The sequence below is a fragment of the Peromyscus maniculatus genome, chromosome 3 (assembly GCF_049852395.1).
Source record: "Peromyscus maniculatus bairdii isolate BWxNUB_F1_BW_parent chromosome 3, HU_Pman_BW_mat_3.1, whole genome shotgun sequence".
In the NCBI taxonomy this organism is placed as follows: Eukaryota; Metazoa; Chordata; class Mammalia; order Rodentia; family Cricetidae; genus Peromyscus; species Peromyscus maniculatus.
This window is the reverse complement of record NC_134854.1, coordinates 93,857,347-93,870,914: the sequence shown is the minus strand read 5'-3', so window position 1 is coordinate 93,870,914 and position 13,568 is coordinate 93,857,347. Positions and strand designations below refer to the sequence as shown.

The 13,568-nt window shown below is 41.7% G+C and overlaps 1 protein-coding gene across 2 annotated transcripts in view; it reads left to right on the top strand.

Moving 5' to 3' along the window:
* Positions 1-13,568, top strand: part of Ptcd3 (pentatricopeptide repeat domain 3) — a 33,804-nt gene that overhangs the window by 15,247 nt on the left and 4,989 nt on the right. For both annotated transcript variants that reach the window (XM_076566921.1, XM_076566922.1), the window contains 9 exons: positions 1,835-1,890; positions 3,121-3,208; positions 4,270-4,330; positions 4,749-4,834; positions 5,602-5,746; positions 6,625-6,675; positions 10,385-10,474; positions 10,696-10,724; positions 12,010-12,116. In XM_076566921.1, the coding sequence (XP_076423036.1) occupies positions 1,835-1,890; positions 3,121-3,208; positions 4,270-4,330; positions 4,749-4,834; positions 5,602-5,746; positions 6,625-6,675; positions 10,385-10,474; positions 10,696-10,724; positions 12,010-12,116 (713 nt within the window). The remainder of the gene's footprint in view (positions 1-1,834; positions 1,891-3,120; positions 3,209-4,269; positions 4,331-4,748; positions 4,835-5,601; positions 5,747-6,624; positions 6,676-10,384; positions 10,475-10,695; positions 10,725-12,009; positions 12,117-13,568) is intronic.

Here is a 13,568-nt window from a genome sequence, read left to right as displayed (position 1 = left end):
TTATGGCTGAATAAAACTTCAATATGTTTACGTGCCACACATTTTTTGGTGAGGTGAACATGCTAGATGAGTACTGAATCATAGAACCATATCTCCAGAGTCTCCCCCTCTTTCCGTTGTTTGTTTTTTTGAGATAAGAATCTTGCTAAATTGCTTGGACTGACCTGAAATTCATTTTCTTCCTGCCTCTGCCTCCTAAGTAGCCGAGTTGTAGGCTTCCACCACTAGGCCTAGCTACACATAGCTGGGCGTGGTGGCACCCACCTTTAATCCCAGCAGAGAGACAGGCAGACGGATCTCTTGAGTTCGATGCTAGCCTGGTCTACATGGTTAGTGAGGATAGCCAGAGCTACATAGTGAAACCCTGTCTCAAAAAAACGAAAACAAAACAAGTCTATTGGGCATATAGGCTGATGTCGTTTCAGCTATTGTAAATGGGGCAATAATAAATGTAAGTGTGCAGCTATCTGTACAATGTATACATGTGCCATGGAGTAGCACAGCTGGATTGGATGCTGCTTGAGGAACCTTCATGCGGATTTCCATAGCAGATCCACTAGTTTATTTTGTACCAGCAGTGAGTAAGGATTCTTTTTATCCTACATCCTCACCAACATTTGTTTGTGACTGGGGTCGGGTAGAATCTCAGTATAGTTTTGATTTGTGTTTTCTTAATGGAACTTTAACTTTATTCTACTTAGTAATATTTTGTCTTCATGCACTACATACTCAGGCAAAGTGTTGGCCAGAAATGTTTGAGCCAGCCCTCTGTCCCTGTGGTGACAGCCTGTTGTATAATGATCAAGGATCATTGATCAATGGTTACCCATTGCTCAAAAGTTGTAGATATAAGGCTAGTGAGATAGTTCAGCAGGTAAAGGCGCTTAATATGCAGGCCTAAGAATCCCAAGTTTGATACCTGGAACCCGTGTAAAAGTGGACAAGTGAACCAACTCCTCAGAGTTGTCCTGTGATCTCCATATGTGTGCTGTAGCATGTGCAGGTCCATACAAACCCACAGTGAATTTTTAAGATTTACCCAGTTGTTATATGTATTTGGAGAATGAATTTCATGTTTAGACCATATCCCCTTTTGGATAAGGGGTTCAGCCTTTTTTTATAAAAACATTTTTTTTCACTTGCAGATGATAAAAATATTTTAAGAGTAATGGCATTAAGGTCTGTTTCTGTTCTTTCCCCGCTAATTGTGGGTTATTTCCCTACATAGTAACTAGTGTTGTAAAATGCTCAGGCAGTGAGTAAGTCATACCTGTGGCCTTGCAGAGCATCTTCTGATCCCTGCCACACTGGCCCCCTGTTCCCAGCCTTGCTCCTGAAATAGCTGGCTGCCTACAGAACTAACCCTTGGTTCTGCAAATGCCTACCAGCCCTTTATGTCTGCCTCCTCCCAGACACTTGGTTTATAAGTAAGGACAGGAGTTAGTCTCTTAAAGGTCCTTTAGCTTGTATGGGTCATTAATGTCAGTTTGTCTTGCTGTCACCTCATTTGTGCAGTGTTTTTCTGAGTCAAACCAGTTGTGGCTTCTGTAGAAGCCACTTTTGTTTTCCACTTTTTAACCCTAGGCAGACCACTTAGGGCATCACTTTTGTCCCATCTCCAGTGAGCTCTTGTTTAAGAACTGACTGCTTTCCTTGGGGTTTGCTCATTTTCACACTGAAGGAATTCACTGTGGGTATGAACATTTTTTTGGGTTTTTCTTTGCCTTTTGCTGATATGTTATTTCCTTTAGTTTTCTGAATTTCCTTGGTTTTTCTGATTTTTTAAGTAGTCTGCTACCAAATATTGTCTTATCTTTTATTTCATCCATTCTAGGAAGAGGACACAGAGGAAAATAATCAAACCTTCAAGATGAAGACTATTTCCTGGAAGTATGTGACACATGAGAACCTTGTATAATGGGGATTTTACAGCACATGAAAAATACTTGACATTGTCCTCTGGAGTTGCAGTTCTGTACTGTCCTAAAACAAAAAATTTTCCCCTTCATATATTCTATAATCTGTCTTTATATTTTAGACCTTTTATGTGTGGGACAGGGTCAGGGTTTCTCTAGTTTTTGGCTGTCCTGGAGCTCACTGTATAGAACTCGCTAGCCTTAAACTCTCAGAGATCCTTATGCCTCCTGAGTCCTAGGATTAAAAGTGTGTGCCATTACACCTGGCTTCTTAATTATTGTTATATTCAAGGTTCCACCTGTGTAGCCCAGGCTAGCCTCAAACACAGACCATTTCTGCCTCTACTCCCAGGGCCTAGTATAATAAGTGTGCAACATCACTTCTAGCTTAGACTATTTTTTATAAGAATCTCCACTCCTGTCATACGAAAGTCCATTTAGGGTTTGACGTGCTTGTCCTTTTTGTGTTTTTTCCTCTGTTTTAGTTCACCGGTGCAACCTTGAGATGTAGGTCCCTAATTCTGAAAGAGTTCATGTGTTTTTGTTTGCTGAAAATAGTTTGAAAAAAGTGAATAACATTTATGGTTGAACGTTTAATTGAGGAGTTCATAAAATAAAAATAATTATTCGCTGTGGATATAGAGAAGAAAGGTTACCATTAATACCAGAAATTGAGATCTAGAGAGATGGCTGAGTAGCTAAGAGCATCTCCTGTCTAAGACAGCTGTATTTTTGTTCCCAAACCCTGTAGTTCCAGCTCTGGGAGGTCTGGTCTTCATGGGCACCGACACACGTGACACACACTGAAGCATGGCACGTGCTCATATTCTAGTTCTCTCTGGTTCTTTAGTATTCGGGTATTCCGTATACAGGAAAATGTATCATTTTCTTTCCCTCTAGTAAAGGCACAAAATTGTTCATGCTCGAGTCATGGTTTCCTTGGTGAATTCTATATCAGGAGTTAAGAAGCAGGGTAGGGAACAGAGGAAAGCCTCCACTGTGTGTCTTGTGTACAAAGTGTTTTGTTTTTATCCGGGAGTCCCTGAGCTATGAATGTCCAGACAACTTCAGATCTTTGACCCTCCATTTTTGGGATGATAACCCTGTCACATTCTCCGGGTTGTATAATGGTTATGCAGAAAATGGTGGCAGTTGCTACTCGTTTTCCCAATGCCTCGGGTTCATGTTTATCTGTTGTTTCTAGAGCACAAAACAATGCTGAGAGAGTCTTTGCTCTAATGCCAGAGAAGAATGCACACTCCTACTGCACAATGATCCAAGGGATGGTGAAGGTACCGTCTTTTGTTTATTTGTATCTTGAAGGGCCCTTGAGCTGTTCTTTTCCACCCACATACTAACATGGCTGTGAAATGCCTGGGCTCAGGATTGTATGCATAATGTGAAGTTTGGTGGGTGGGTTCGATCCTAAGCAGCATGTCTGTTTGCTTCATACACATCTATACACAACATAAAACAGGTCTGCATAGACAGGGTCTCGGTGTGTAACCCTGACTGGCTGGGTTCTCCTGCAGACAAGGCTTATATACACAGCAGTTTGTGTGCCTCTACCTAGTATTAAAGGCACTCTGATACTTAGCAAAAACTATTATTATTAATATTTGTCTTTTGTAGACAGGCTCTCTGAAATTGCCTAGTCTGGCCTCAAACTCCACAATTCTTCCCACCCTAGTCTTTAGAGTAATTGGGATCATGGGCATATTCTACAGCACTGAACATGATCATTTTATGTAGTCTCTTTGTGAGCCTGTGCTCTGTAACCTGTTAAATGAGGTCCTATTTACGACTTTGTATGAGCCCTCCAAAATTTTTGAGCTTGGCAGCATTTCAGATTTTGGATTAGGGATGAACAACCTTTATTAAGGTTTTGTGAGATTTGTTTTCCTTTATTCATGCATCTTTCTGACTCCAAGTGTATAGGAGTGTTTGTGTGCACACATACACGCTCTCATTGTAATGGGTAGTGGAGGGTGTTGGATGCCTTGGACCAGTTAGTACAGGCATTTGTGAGCCCCCTCACTTGGGTGTGGGATTGAGAACTCCAGTCCCTCAGGCTGAGTCACTTCCCTCTTGAAGGTCGGAGGCTTGGAAGATTTCCCGTGTGTTGTAGAGTGTCTCAGAGTTGTGTCCTGAGTTGTCTCCCCTCGCCATCCTGTTTCTACCTGTTAGATGTGACGTGCTCTTGCCTCACCCTCAGTTGTGCCAACTGGAAATGTCTCTAAGCATTGACAGTGCCCCCTGGCAGGAACGAGCTTCCTGGGAGTTGGAGCCCCTGTTTTGTATGTTCACCTTCCTCTTTGTGAAGACGTTGATGGTGTTGCTTTTTCCTCTCCAGCACCGAGCTTATGCACAGGCATTGAACTTGTACACCGAGTTATTGAATAACAGACTTCGTGGTGAGTTGGAGCACCCCTTCTCCCTGTGTCTCCCTCTAACCTACCTAATGTTGTGACCCTTTAATACAGTTCCTCGTGATGTGGTGACCCCCCAGCCATAAAACGACTTTGTTGCCACTTCATAACTAATTTTGCTACTGTTATGAATCATAATGTAAACATTTGATATGTGGGATGTCTGCTATGCCACCCCCAAAGGAGTCGGTGCCTGCAGATTGAGAACCACTGCTTTATTTAACCAGAGTCAGGGAGATCTTTGGGTTGTCTCAGGCATTTGCCCACAGTTGTTGTTGGGAGGAGTTGTTTAGGTTTTTGACTTTTGTTGCCACACTCGTGATTTAAATGGGACTAGAGATCTAGTTCTCTGACCATTTTCTCTCCACCTCAGCTGTTTTGTTAAGGTCCTTTTCTTTTACAGCTGATGTATATACCTTCAATGCACTGATTGAAGCTAAAGTGTTCACACCTAATGAGAAATTTGAGGAAAAATGGAATAATATACTGGTAAGGAAACCCCTTCCTTGTCTTCTAGCCACCTTTGACTAAGAAACACTCATGCAGCATTTCAGTGGTGGTCCCTGCTCTCAGCAAACAACTGCTCAGTGTCCTGCCCTTGCTTAAGAAGCCTCTCTAACTTGGGGTAGGGACACTGATTCATAGCTAGATTCAGGAAGAGTTGGGGCACATTATGTGTAATTGGTCTTGTTCCTTAGGAAAGTAACATACCTATTATAGAGTTCTAGCCAGGGAACTGGAATTGAAATCACTGGGGAGATTTGTCAAAACTTAGAAATAGAAGGTGGTTTTATAAACCATAGGCACCTTCTTTTTCTTGTTTTAGAAGACTGCAGATAGATAAATAACCTTGATCTATGTGGTGCATGATAGGCTTTGGAGAGACAGAGACACCTTGACCCGTGACAGTGTTAGGAGGCTTTCTAGAAGATGGGATCACTGCCAGGCGGTTCTTTGTCAGTGTTTGGTTTTGTTGGGTTGCTTTCAGAAAGAGTTTCACTAGCCTGGAGCTTTGATATGTTAGCCAGGCAGGCTTTGAACTCACAGAGATCCCTTGCTTCTGAACCTCAAGTGCTGGGATTAAAGATGGGGTCTACCAAACCAGGCTGGTTTTTTTTTTTAAAAAGCAGATAGTTATTAAATTAGGGGTATAGGTACTAATTTGTTTCATATGTAGCCACAGAATTAAATTCTCTTAGCAGTTTTGGCAAATGACCTTGGAGTAAAAAAAATTTTCCTGTTTTGGATTCATCCAGGATCTGCTGAAACATATGCTTGCACAGAAGGTGAAACCAAACCTGCAGACTTTCCATGCTGTGCTAAAGTATCTCCGGAAGTTTTATGCGCTTGGAAGGTTGCCAGCCTTACAGACCTTACGTGAAATGAAACACCTTGGAATAGGTAAGGGTGCATCCTGGGTCCTCACTGAAGCAGAAGCGAGCTGGCCACTGGGCTCAGCCACAAAAGCAGAGAGTGTCCTTATCTTTACTCTTACTTACTGTTGGGGTTTCCTGGGGGCTTTTGTGATTTCATGTGCAGTTGGTCCTTTGTATCTGTCTTGCCATTGAACCCCAGATAAAAATGTCAGGTAAAAGTAATTGTAATATGTATATACCTGTTTTTTGGTCATCCCTAAATAATACAAGAAAAGAAGTGTTTGCATAGCATTTATGGCATATTAGATGTTCCCGGCAATCTAGAAATGCTTTGAAGTATACATTAGAATGTGTGTGGGCTCTCTGCAGATACTTCACCATTTTATATGAGCACCTGAAAAGCTGGGCATCGGGGTTCTGGATTCATGCCTCATGGATACCAAGTGATAACTGTCTGCTTTGATAGGAGTGCTTGATCACTTCATGTTCTTTACAGTAAATGCACTTGAAAGACTTTTTCTGTAGCTCTCTTGATTTTAAAGGGAATTAATTGCTTTGTTAGCCAGTTTTAAATTCCAGAACATTTTTCTAGCAAAATTGGGTATTCTGACCCAAATTATGTGCTACTGTATTGTGGATACTTCAGTAATTGCTTAAGATTATTTGGGCATTGATTGACTTCGTAATGCTTTGCTGTTCTCAGTAATGAATCTCGCTTGTATGGATATTATTAACAAAGTGATGTAGTCTTTAGGGTAGCATCACCTTTTCATGAGATGAGCTAAAAATGTCTTCAAAGGACTAGAAATGTCTTTCGCTTAAATGTTAACATTGTACTTCAGTTTTATTTTTGATAACTTATTTATTTCTTTTTTTTCCCCTCTGTCTACCTTGTGATTTGAGAACCCTCACTTGCAACGTACCATCATATTATTAATCTTTTTTATCAGCGAGGTATGTATAACCTTACATTATTTTGATATGTGTGAAAATTGACCATCTCTTGTTTATGTAATTGTTGCAGTACTTGCTCCTCATATGGATTAAGAATAGAGGCTGTCCAGGCAGTGATGGCACACGCCTTTAATGCCAGCACTCCAGAGGCAGGCAGATCTCTTGAGTTTGAGGTCAGCCTGGTCTACGGAGCAAGTTCCAAGATAGCCAGGGTTACACAGAGAAACCTTGTCTTGAAACACAAACAGAAACAAAAATACACATAAAAATAAAACAATTTAAAAATATAGAATTCAGCCCTGCGTGGTAGTAGATGCCTGTAATCCTAGTACCAGCATTTAGGAGGCAGAAGCAGAAGAATCAAAGTTGGAGGCCTGCAAGACAGTTACTTCCTAAACAGAGAGAGAGAGAGAAAATTTACAAATTAGCATTTGCAGTTTGAGCAAAAAGGTTAATATTGAGAGTAGTATCCTTGATTGTGATATAAAATACAAACTGGAGAGGGTTATAAAGAGTACTAACATTTTGACTATAACAAAGAATTGGCAAGGTGAGTAGTTAGGGGTTCCTTTTGGTCTTTAGAACTGTACTGCTAAGTATAGTAGCTTAGTAGTCACATATAGGTAGTTTGAGTATTTAAAAAAAAAAATGTATTAGGGCTCAGCAACCACCTTCTTTTCCTTTGTGGGTTCCAGGAATCAAACTCTGCCATCAGGCTTGGCAGCAGTTGACCTAATGTAACACCAAGCCCTCTCACCGTCCCCGAGTTACTCATCCGTCTCTCCCCTCTACAGTCCTGTCAGTCGTCCTCACAGGGGTCCCTTCTACTTTCCTATGTCACATACAAGCATGAGCATCTGCGTAATCTAGACTTCATGTGAACGAGGCATGTAATAGTTGTCTGAGTATGACTTATTTTGCGTAATATGATGACCTCTAATTCTATTTTATCTGCACGTGAGACAAATAGAACTCCATCATGTATTCCAGACCTGGTGGCATTTGTCTATAATCTCAGAACTTGAGAAGTCACAGAAGGCAGATCAGTTGTTGAAGGTCATCTCTGAGCCAGCGAGCCAGCACATGCTGAGTCTCAGAAAAAGGGAGAGAGGGGACCTAGGAAGATAGATCAGTTACACAATCTAAAAACTATAGCGTTTTATCCCAGAACACAAGTGTGGTAACGCATACTTGTAGTCCTAGCTGAAATGGGTAGACCTAGCCATTTTCCCCTTAAGTTGCTCTTGACACTGGATGTTATCATAGCACCAAGACAGACCCTGTTACAAAAAGGGAGATGATTCAGTGGGTTATGTATTGCAAGCCTTGGGAGCTTAAATTGGATTCCTGAACCATTGTGAAGCCCAACTAGGTAGTGGATGTCTAATCCCAATGTCCATGGTGAGATGGGAGGAAGAGACCATAGAACTCCCCAGAGGTAGCTCACAGGTGAACACCCAATTCCTGATCTCCGTACCTTAGTGTTGGGATTAATAAACATATACTAGGCTACCAATGTCAGAAAGTCCTTGCCTATGCCATGGTTTTAAAGTGATGTCCCTGTGGATTTTCTCTACCAGTTTTAGAGTGTTAGGTCTTACATTAGTCTTTGGCACATTTTTAATGATTTTTGTACACAGTGAGATGATTTTTTTTTTATACATATAGAAATAGAATTTTGAGGGCCACAGAGATGGCTTAAGTTGGTGGTTCTCAACCTTCCTAATGCTGTGACCCTTTAAAACAGTCCCTAATGTGATCCCCAACCATAAAATTATTCTCATGGCTACTTTGTAACTGTAGTTTTGCTACTGTTGTGAATCATAATGCAAATATCTGATATGCAGGATCATATGTGACCCCTGTGAAAGGGTCAGTTGACAACCCACAGGTTGAGAACCACTGGCTTACGTGGTTAAGAGAACTTGTTGATCTTCCAGAGGCACAAGCCCAGCACCACCTCTAAGTCCAGCTTCTGGGGATCTTGCATTTTCTTCTGGAATCCCAGAATACCTGTACACATATGGCTCACATTCACATACAGCAGTGGTTCTCCAACCTGTGGGTTGCAATCCCTGGGGGGGTGGGGGGGGTGTCATATATCAGATATCCTGCAAATCAGATATTTACAGTGTAATTTACAACAGTAGCAAAATTATAGTTACGAAGAAGCAACTAAAATGATTTTATGGTTGTGGGGGTCACCACAACATATGGGAAGGCTGAGAAACACTGACACACAGGAGTAAAATATAATTTTAGAAAGAAAGGAATGAGTATATTCCTTCTGTTTAAAAGGCTGTGTTTCTACAGTATGTGCATTGCTGAGCCCTCTCTTCAGTTCTCTGGCTATGTGTGCGTTTTTTGTGGTGGTGTAGTGTAGGAGGATGTAGTGCTTAGTGCTCACAGATGAGCACGGGGGAACTAGGAATATTAAACACACCAGGTGGTCTCTTCAAATGGAGAGATGGATAACCTCTTTTCCTCCCAAAAGGCGGGGAACAGATGTGGATAATAGCCTCATGACCTGCACTACCTGTATGGTCGGGCTGTACTGGCTCCTCCAGACCTCATCATCTGTTTTGTTTACCTTGAGCTTGCTTTCTTGATTAATCTGTAGGACCTATCACTATGGAAGACTAAGACTCCCAGTATCACTTGTACTTTACAGTCATTTTGATGTAGTCACATCTTAAGCTTTACTGTACACATGGAGTTGAGTTACTTATCACCAGGAAACTTCTCCTCATTGTGCTCTGCTTAAATATGCCTAAAATAAACTACCTGGTGTCAGGCTTTCAGAGTTTGAGCTAGCACCAACTATTGAGTTATGTTGAACTGGCCTTTTTGCCTTTGTGGATCGCTGTTCTGCTGGCCGTGGGGTTTGCAAATACCCCCCAACCCTACCCCACCCCCAGTGTAGTTTTTGCCCTGTCAGTGCTCGGGTGCCTTTTTCAAAACCCAGTTATTTTGCTGTGTAGCATAGATGTCTTGAACTTGATGTGTAGCTCAGGTGAACCTGATTGATAGTCTTCAGTGTTGGGATTAATAAGCGTGTATGTCTATGGCTGGCTCATGTGACTTCCAAGAACTGCCCTGTCCACTAATCCATTCTGCAGTGGGTTTGCTTTCTTGGCTTCCTTAAATTGGATTTTACTTTCAAAAACACAAGTACTACCAAATAGTTTGGCTAAGTGTGTTGGTTTGGGATGGGGGCCGTTGGTATTTGTCCCACTCAAAAGAACTTTGAGGTTTTTAGGAAGGCGGGGATAAAGGTGAAGTCTAACTGGAACAGAAGGGCAGAGACAATGACTATTACATGTTTTACAAAGACTTGGGCCATGGGCTATAGTGGGTTCTTTAGCAAGTTTTTGGTCCTGCCCAGCTATGCCAGGCCTTAGGCTAAAGATGGAGGCAGCAGATAGGAGGACTTTATATAAGGGGGGGGGGGGGGAGCTGTGAAGTTGTTTCTACTTATGAAAGTGTACTCCTGATTAAAACCCATTTGCCTTGGGGCTGGAGAGAGAGATGGCTCAGAGGTTAGAGCACCGACTGCTCTTCCAGAGGTCCTGAGTTCAATGCCCAGCAACCACATGGTGGCTCACAACCATTTGTAATGAGATCTGGCACCCTGTTATATATGTAATAAATAAATAAATAAATCTTTAAAACAAACAAAAAAAAACCCATTTGCCTTACTTTTCTGCAGGTAACACTATAAAAGTACCATCCCTCATCATCTATGATATCATGAATGAATTAGAGGGAAAGAAGTTCTCTCCACAGGACCTGGATGATGGTATGTACAGAAACTACTTATGTTATTCCTCTAGCTAATGACAGGTGCTTTGCCTGACTGCCGTTAGAGGCCTTGTGTTGAGGGCAATGTTTACTTAGCTAAGTAACAATATTTGCATTGAATATTCTGAGAAAGCCAAGATGTCTGTGGCATATTAATGTAACTGATATGAAAATAATGTTACATCCAAAGCAACCAAACTTGTGAACTTTGGTTTTCAGATAAATTTTTTTCATCAGCCATGAATGTGGTAAGTGCCATTTTCCTGATTATCCCTGCTCTAACGGTTCTTGTCTATCTCCTCATTTTCCTCTAACTGGATGCTTCTGCATGTCCTTTCACTTTGAACTCTTCTGTTCATGTCTTTGCTCCTGCTGTCCTTCTTTTTAGACAATCTATACTTTTAAAATCATACCCTAGCTCTATTCTTTCCTGTGTTGTTCTTTTTCATACCTGTTTTGATAAGTTTTCATTTCAGAATATTTTTGGCCCATTAACTTTGTAAAGTGATGGAAATCGATTATTATGTTGCTTTTCTTTTTTTTTTGGTTTTTGGTTTTTGGTTTTTTTTGTTTTGTTTTTCGAGACAGGGTTTCTCTGTGTAGCTTTGGAGCCTGTCCTGGAACTCACTCTGTAGCCCAGGCTGGCCTCGAACTCACAGAGATCCGCCTGCCTCTGCCTCCAGAGTGCTGGGACTAAAGGCGTGCGCCACCACCGCCCGGCTATTATGTTGCTTTTCATTTTATCATCATCATAGGAGAAATTTCATATTTTCAGGATGAGTAGAGAACATCCTGTTTGCCAAGGATAATTAATTGTGTGCTAGCTTAGTGTCTGTCTTGTGGAGTTTTCCTCTGAGAGCTCATGGTTACTCCAGTGTAGCCCTGTGGTAGTGTATGTCACAGGAGGGGAGGATGTCAAGGCTGGATCTTGAAGCTATTTCATGTTGATTTTGATGGCACTGTGGAATTTCTAACTCAAAATAATTTTGTTTTAAATTTCATAAACCTCGGGTTTATTTTTTCCCCGAGTTTCTTGTTACTTTTTTGCTGTCAATCAATAAATTAAATCTATATTGTTAGTTAAATATTTATGCATAGAAATATATACCTTTTTTGGGCGGTGGTGGTGGCGGCGGCGGCGGCACACGCCTTTAATCCCAGCACTCAGGAGTCAGAGCCAGGTGGATCTCTGTGAGTTCGAGGCTAGCCTGGGCTACCAAGTGAGCCTTTCCAGGAAAGGCGTAAAGCTATGTAGAGAAACCCTGTCTCGAAAAACCAAAAAAAAAAAAAAAGAAATATATACCTTTTTTTAGACAGTGTTTCTCTATGTAACAGCCTTGGCTATTCTGGAACTTACTTTGTAGACCAGGCTGGCCTCAAACTCACAGAGATCCACCTGCCTCTGCCTCTTGAGTGCTGGAATTAAAGGCCTGCGCCACCACCGTCTAGCCTAGAAACATACTTTTTCACTATGTGTTGAGTCTCTGTTTATCTTACAAGAATGTCTGGGTAATACTAGTTGCAAATTTTCAGTGTTCATCTCTCAGAGATTTAGAGCTTGCTTACCGAGTACATCGTCTTTTAAACACGGGGGACAACCGGAAATTGATCGGGGGTGATTTTCAACGTAATTACTATTAGTAAGTATGTTACTTTATGTTTTTAAAGACTGTGTGTGTGTGCTTGTCTGTGAGTGTATGCACACACCTGTGAGTGCATGGGAAAGCCAGAGGAGGGTACCAGGGGTCCTCTCTCATTCTCTGCCTGGTCCTCTAAGGCAGTCTCTTCCCGAACCTAGGCCTTGTTTCTCAGCTAGTCAGAAAGCCGCCCAGTAAGCATGCTCTCCGCCCTACTTTGGAGTTGGTTACAGGCATTTGCTAGGATTGCCTAGTTTGTTTCCTGGTTTCTGGGATCCAAACTCTAGACCTCATGGTTTTGAGCCATCTCACTAGTTCTCTCCTTACATTTTAATTACTAGATTCTGCAGTGGGAGGATCTTTTTTTGTTTTTGTTTTTCCAAGACAAGGTTTCTCTGTGTAGCTTTGGAGCCTTTCCTGAAACTTACTTTGTAGACCAGGCTGGCCTCAAACTCACAGAGATCGGCCTGCCTCTGCCTCCCAAGTGCTGGGATTAAAGGTGTGCACCACCACCGCCCTGCCAATGGGAGGATCTTAATGACCATTTTTCTCAGCTTAGTTTTAGGTCATATGCTTGGTATTTCATAGTTACTGAGCACTTGGAGATTAACGCAGTGGGGCTAAGAAGATGGCTCTATGGGTACAAAGTACTCGATATGTAAGTATAAGGTCCTGGGTTCAGGTCCCCAGCACCCACTGATGGAATGTCTGTGACCTCAGCATGAAGTAAGAAGTAGAAATAGGCAGATCCGAGGAGCTAGAAGAACATTGAGGGTGGACACAACAGGAGCTCCAGGTCCAGTGAGATGGACAAACAGTTAAGGACATTGAAATGCAGCCCCCCATCATCCTACATGCATCTGTATAGGCAAGCACATCTGCATACATAACACAAACAAAAAGATGAAAAGCAGTGATGCAGTGACCTGTCTATTGTGTATATTTAGAGAATTTATCTTCTGTGTTATATTTTATGCCTTGATGTGTCAGAGTTGTGTCTGTGTCCAGTTCCTTGTTTTCCCCACTGAGTCCTTTCAATACAAATATTAGTTGAGATAACTGCATGCTAGGATCTGAAAATAAGTATACTGAGCAGGCAGCCAAATTGTCCAGCTGAGTATCAACTGGTCTCAGTTGGGAAATTAATTACAGCTTGCACTTCCTTGGTCAAACACTGACCCTTCTAACTTGAAATTATAGTTTTTATTATTGTGTGTATATGGCACAGTATTGGGGGTGCTTATCAAAGAGACAACCTTGTGGGGTAAGTTCTCTCCTGCCTTTCCTTGTGTTCCAGGAATGTAAGTCAGGTTGCCAAGTTTCTGTGAGAAAGTACCTTGACCCACTGAACCATCTCAACAACCTGAAATTAGAAACATGAAATATCTATGCTTACTACATGAATAACTACATTGAAACTTCACTAATCATTCCTTACTGTTATACACACAGACT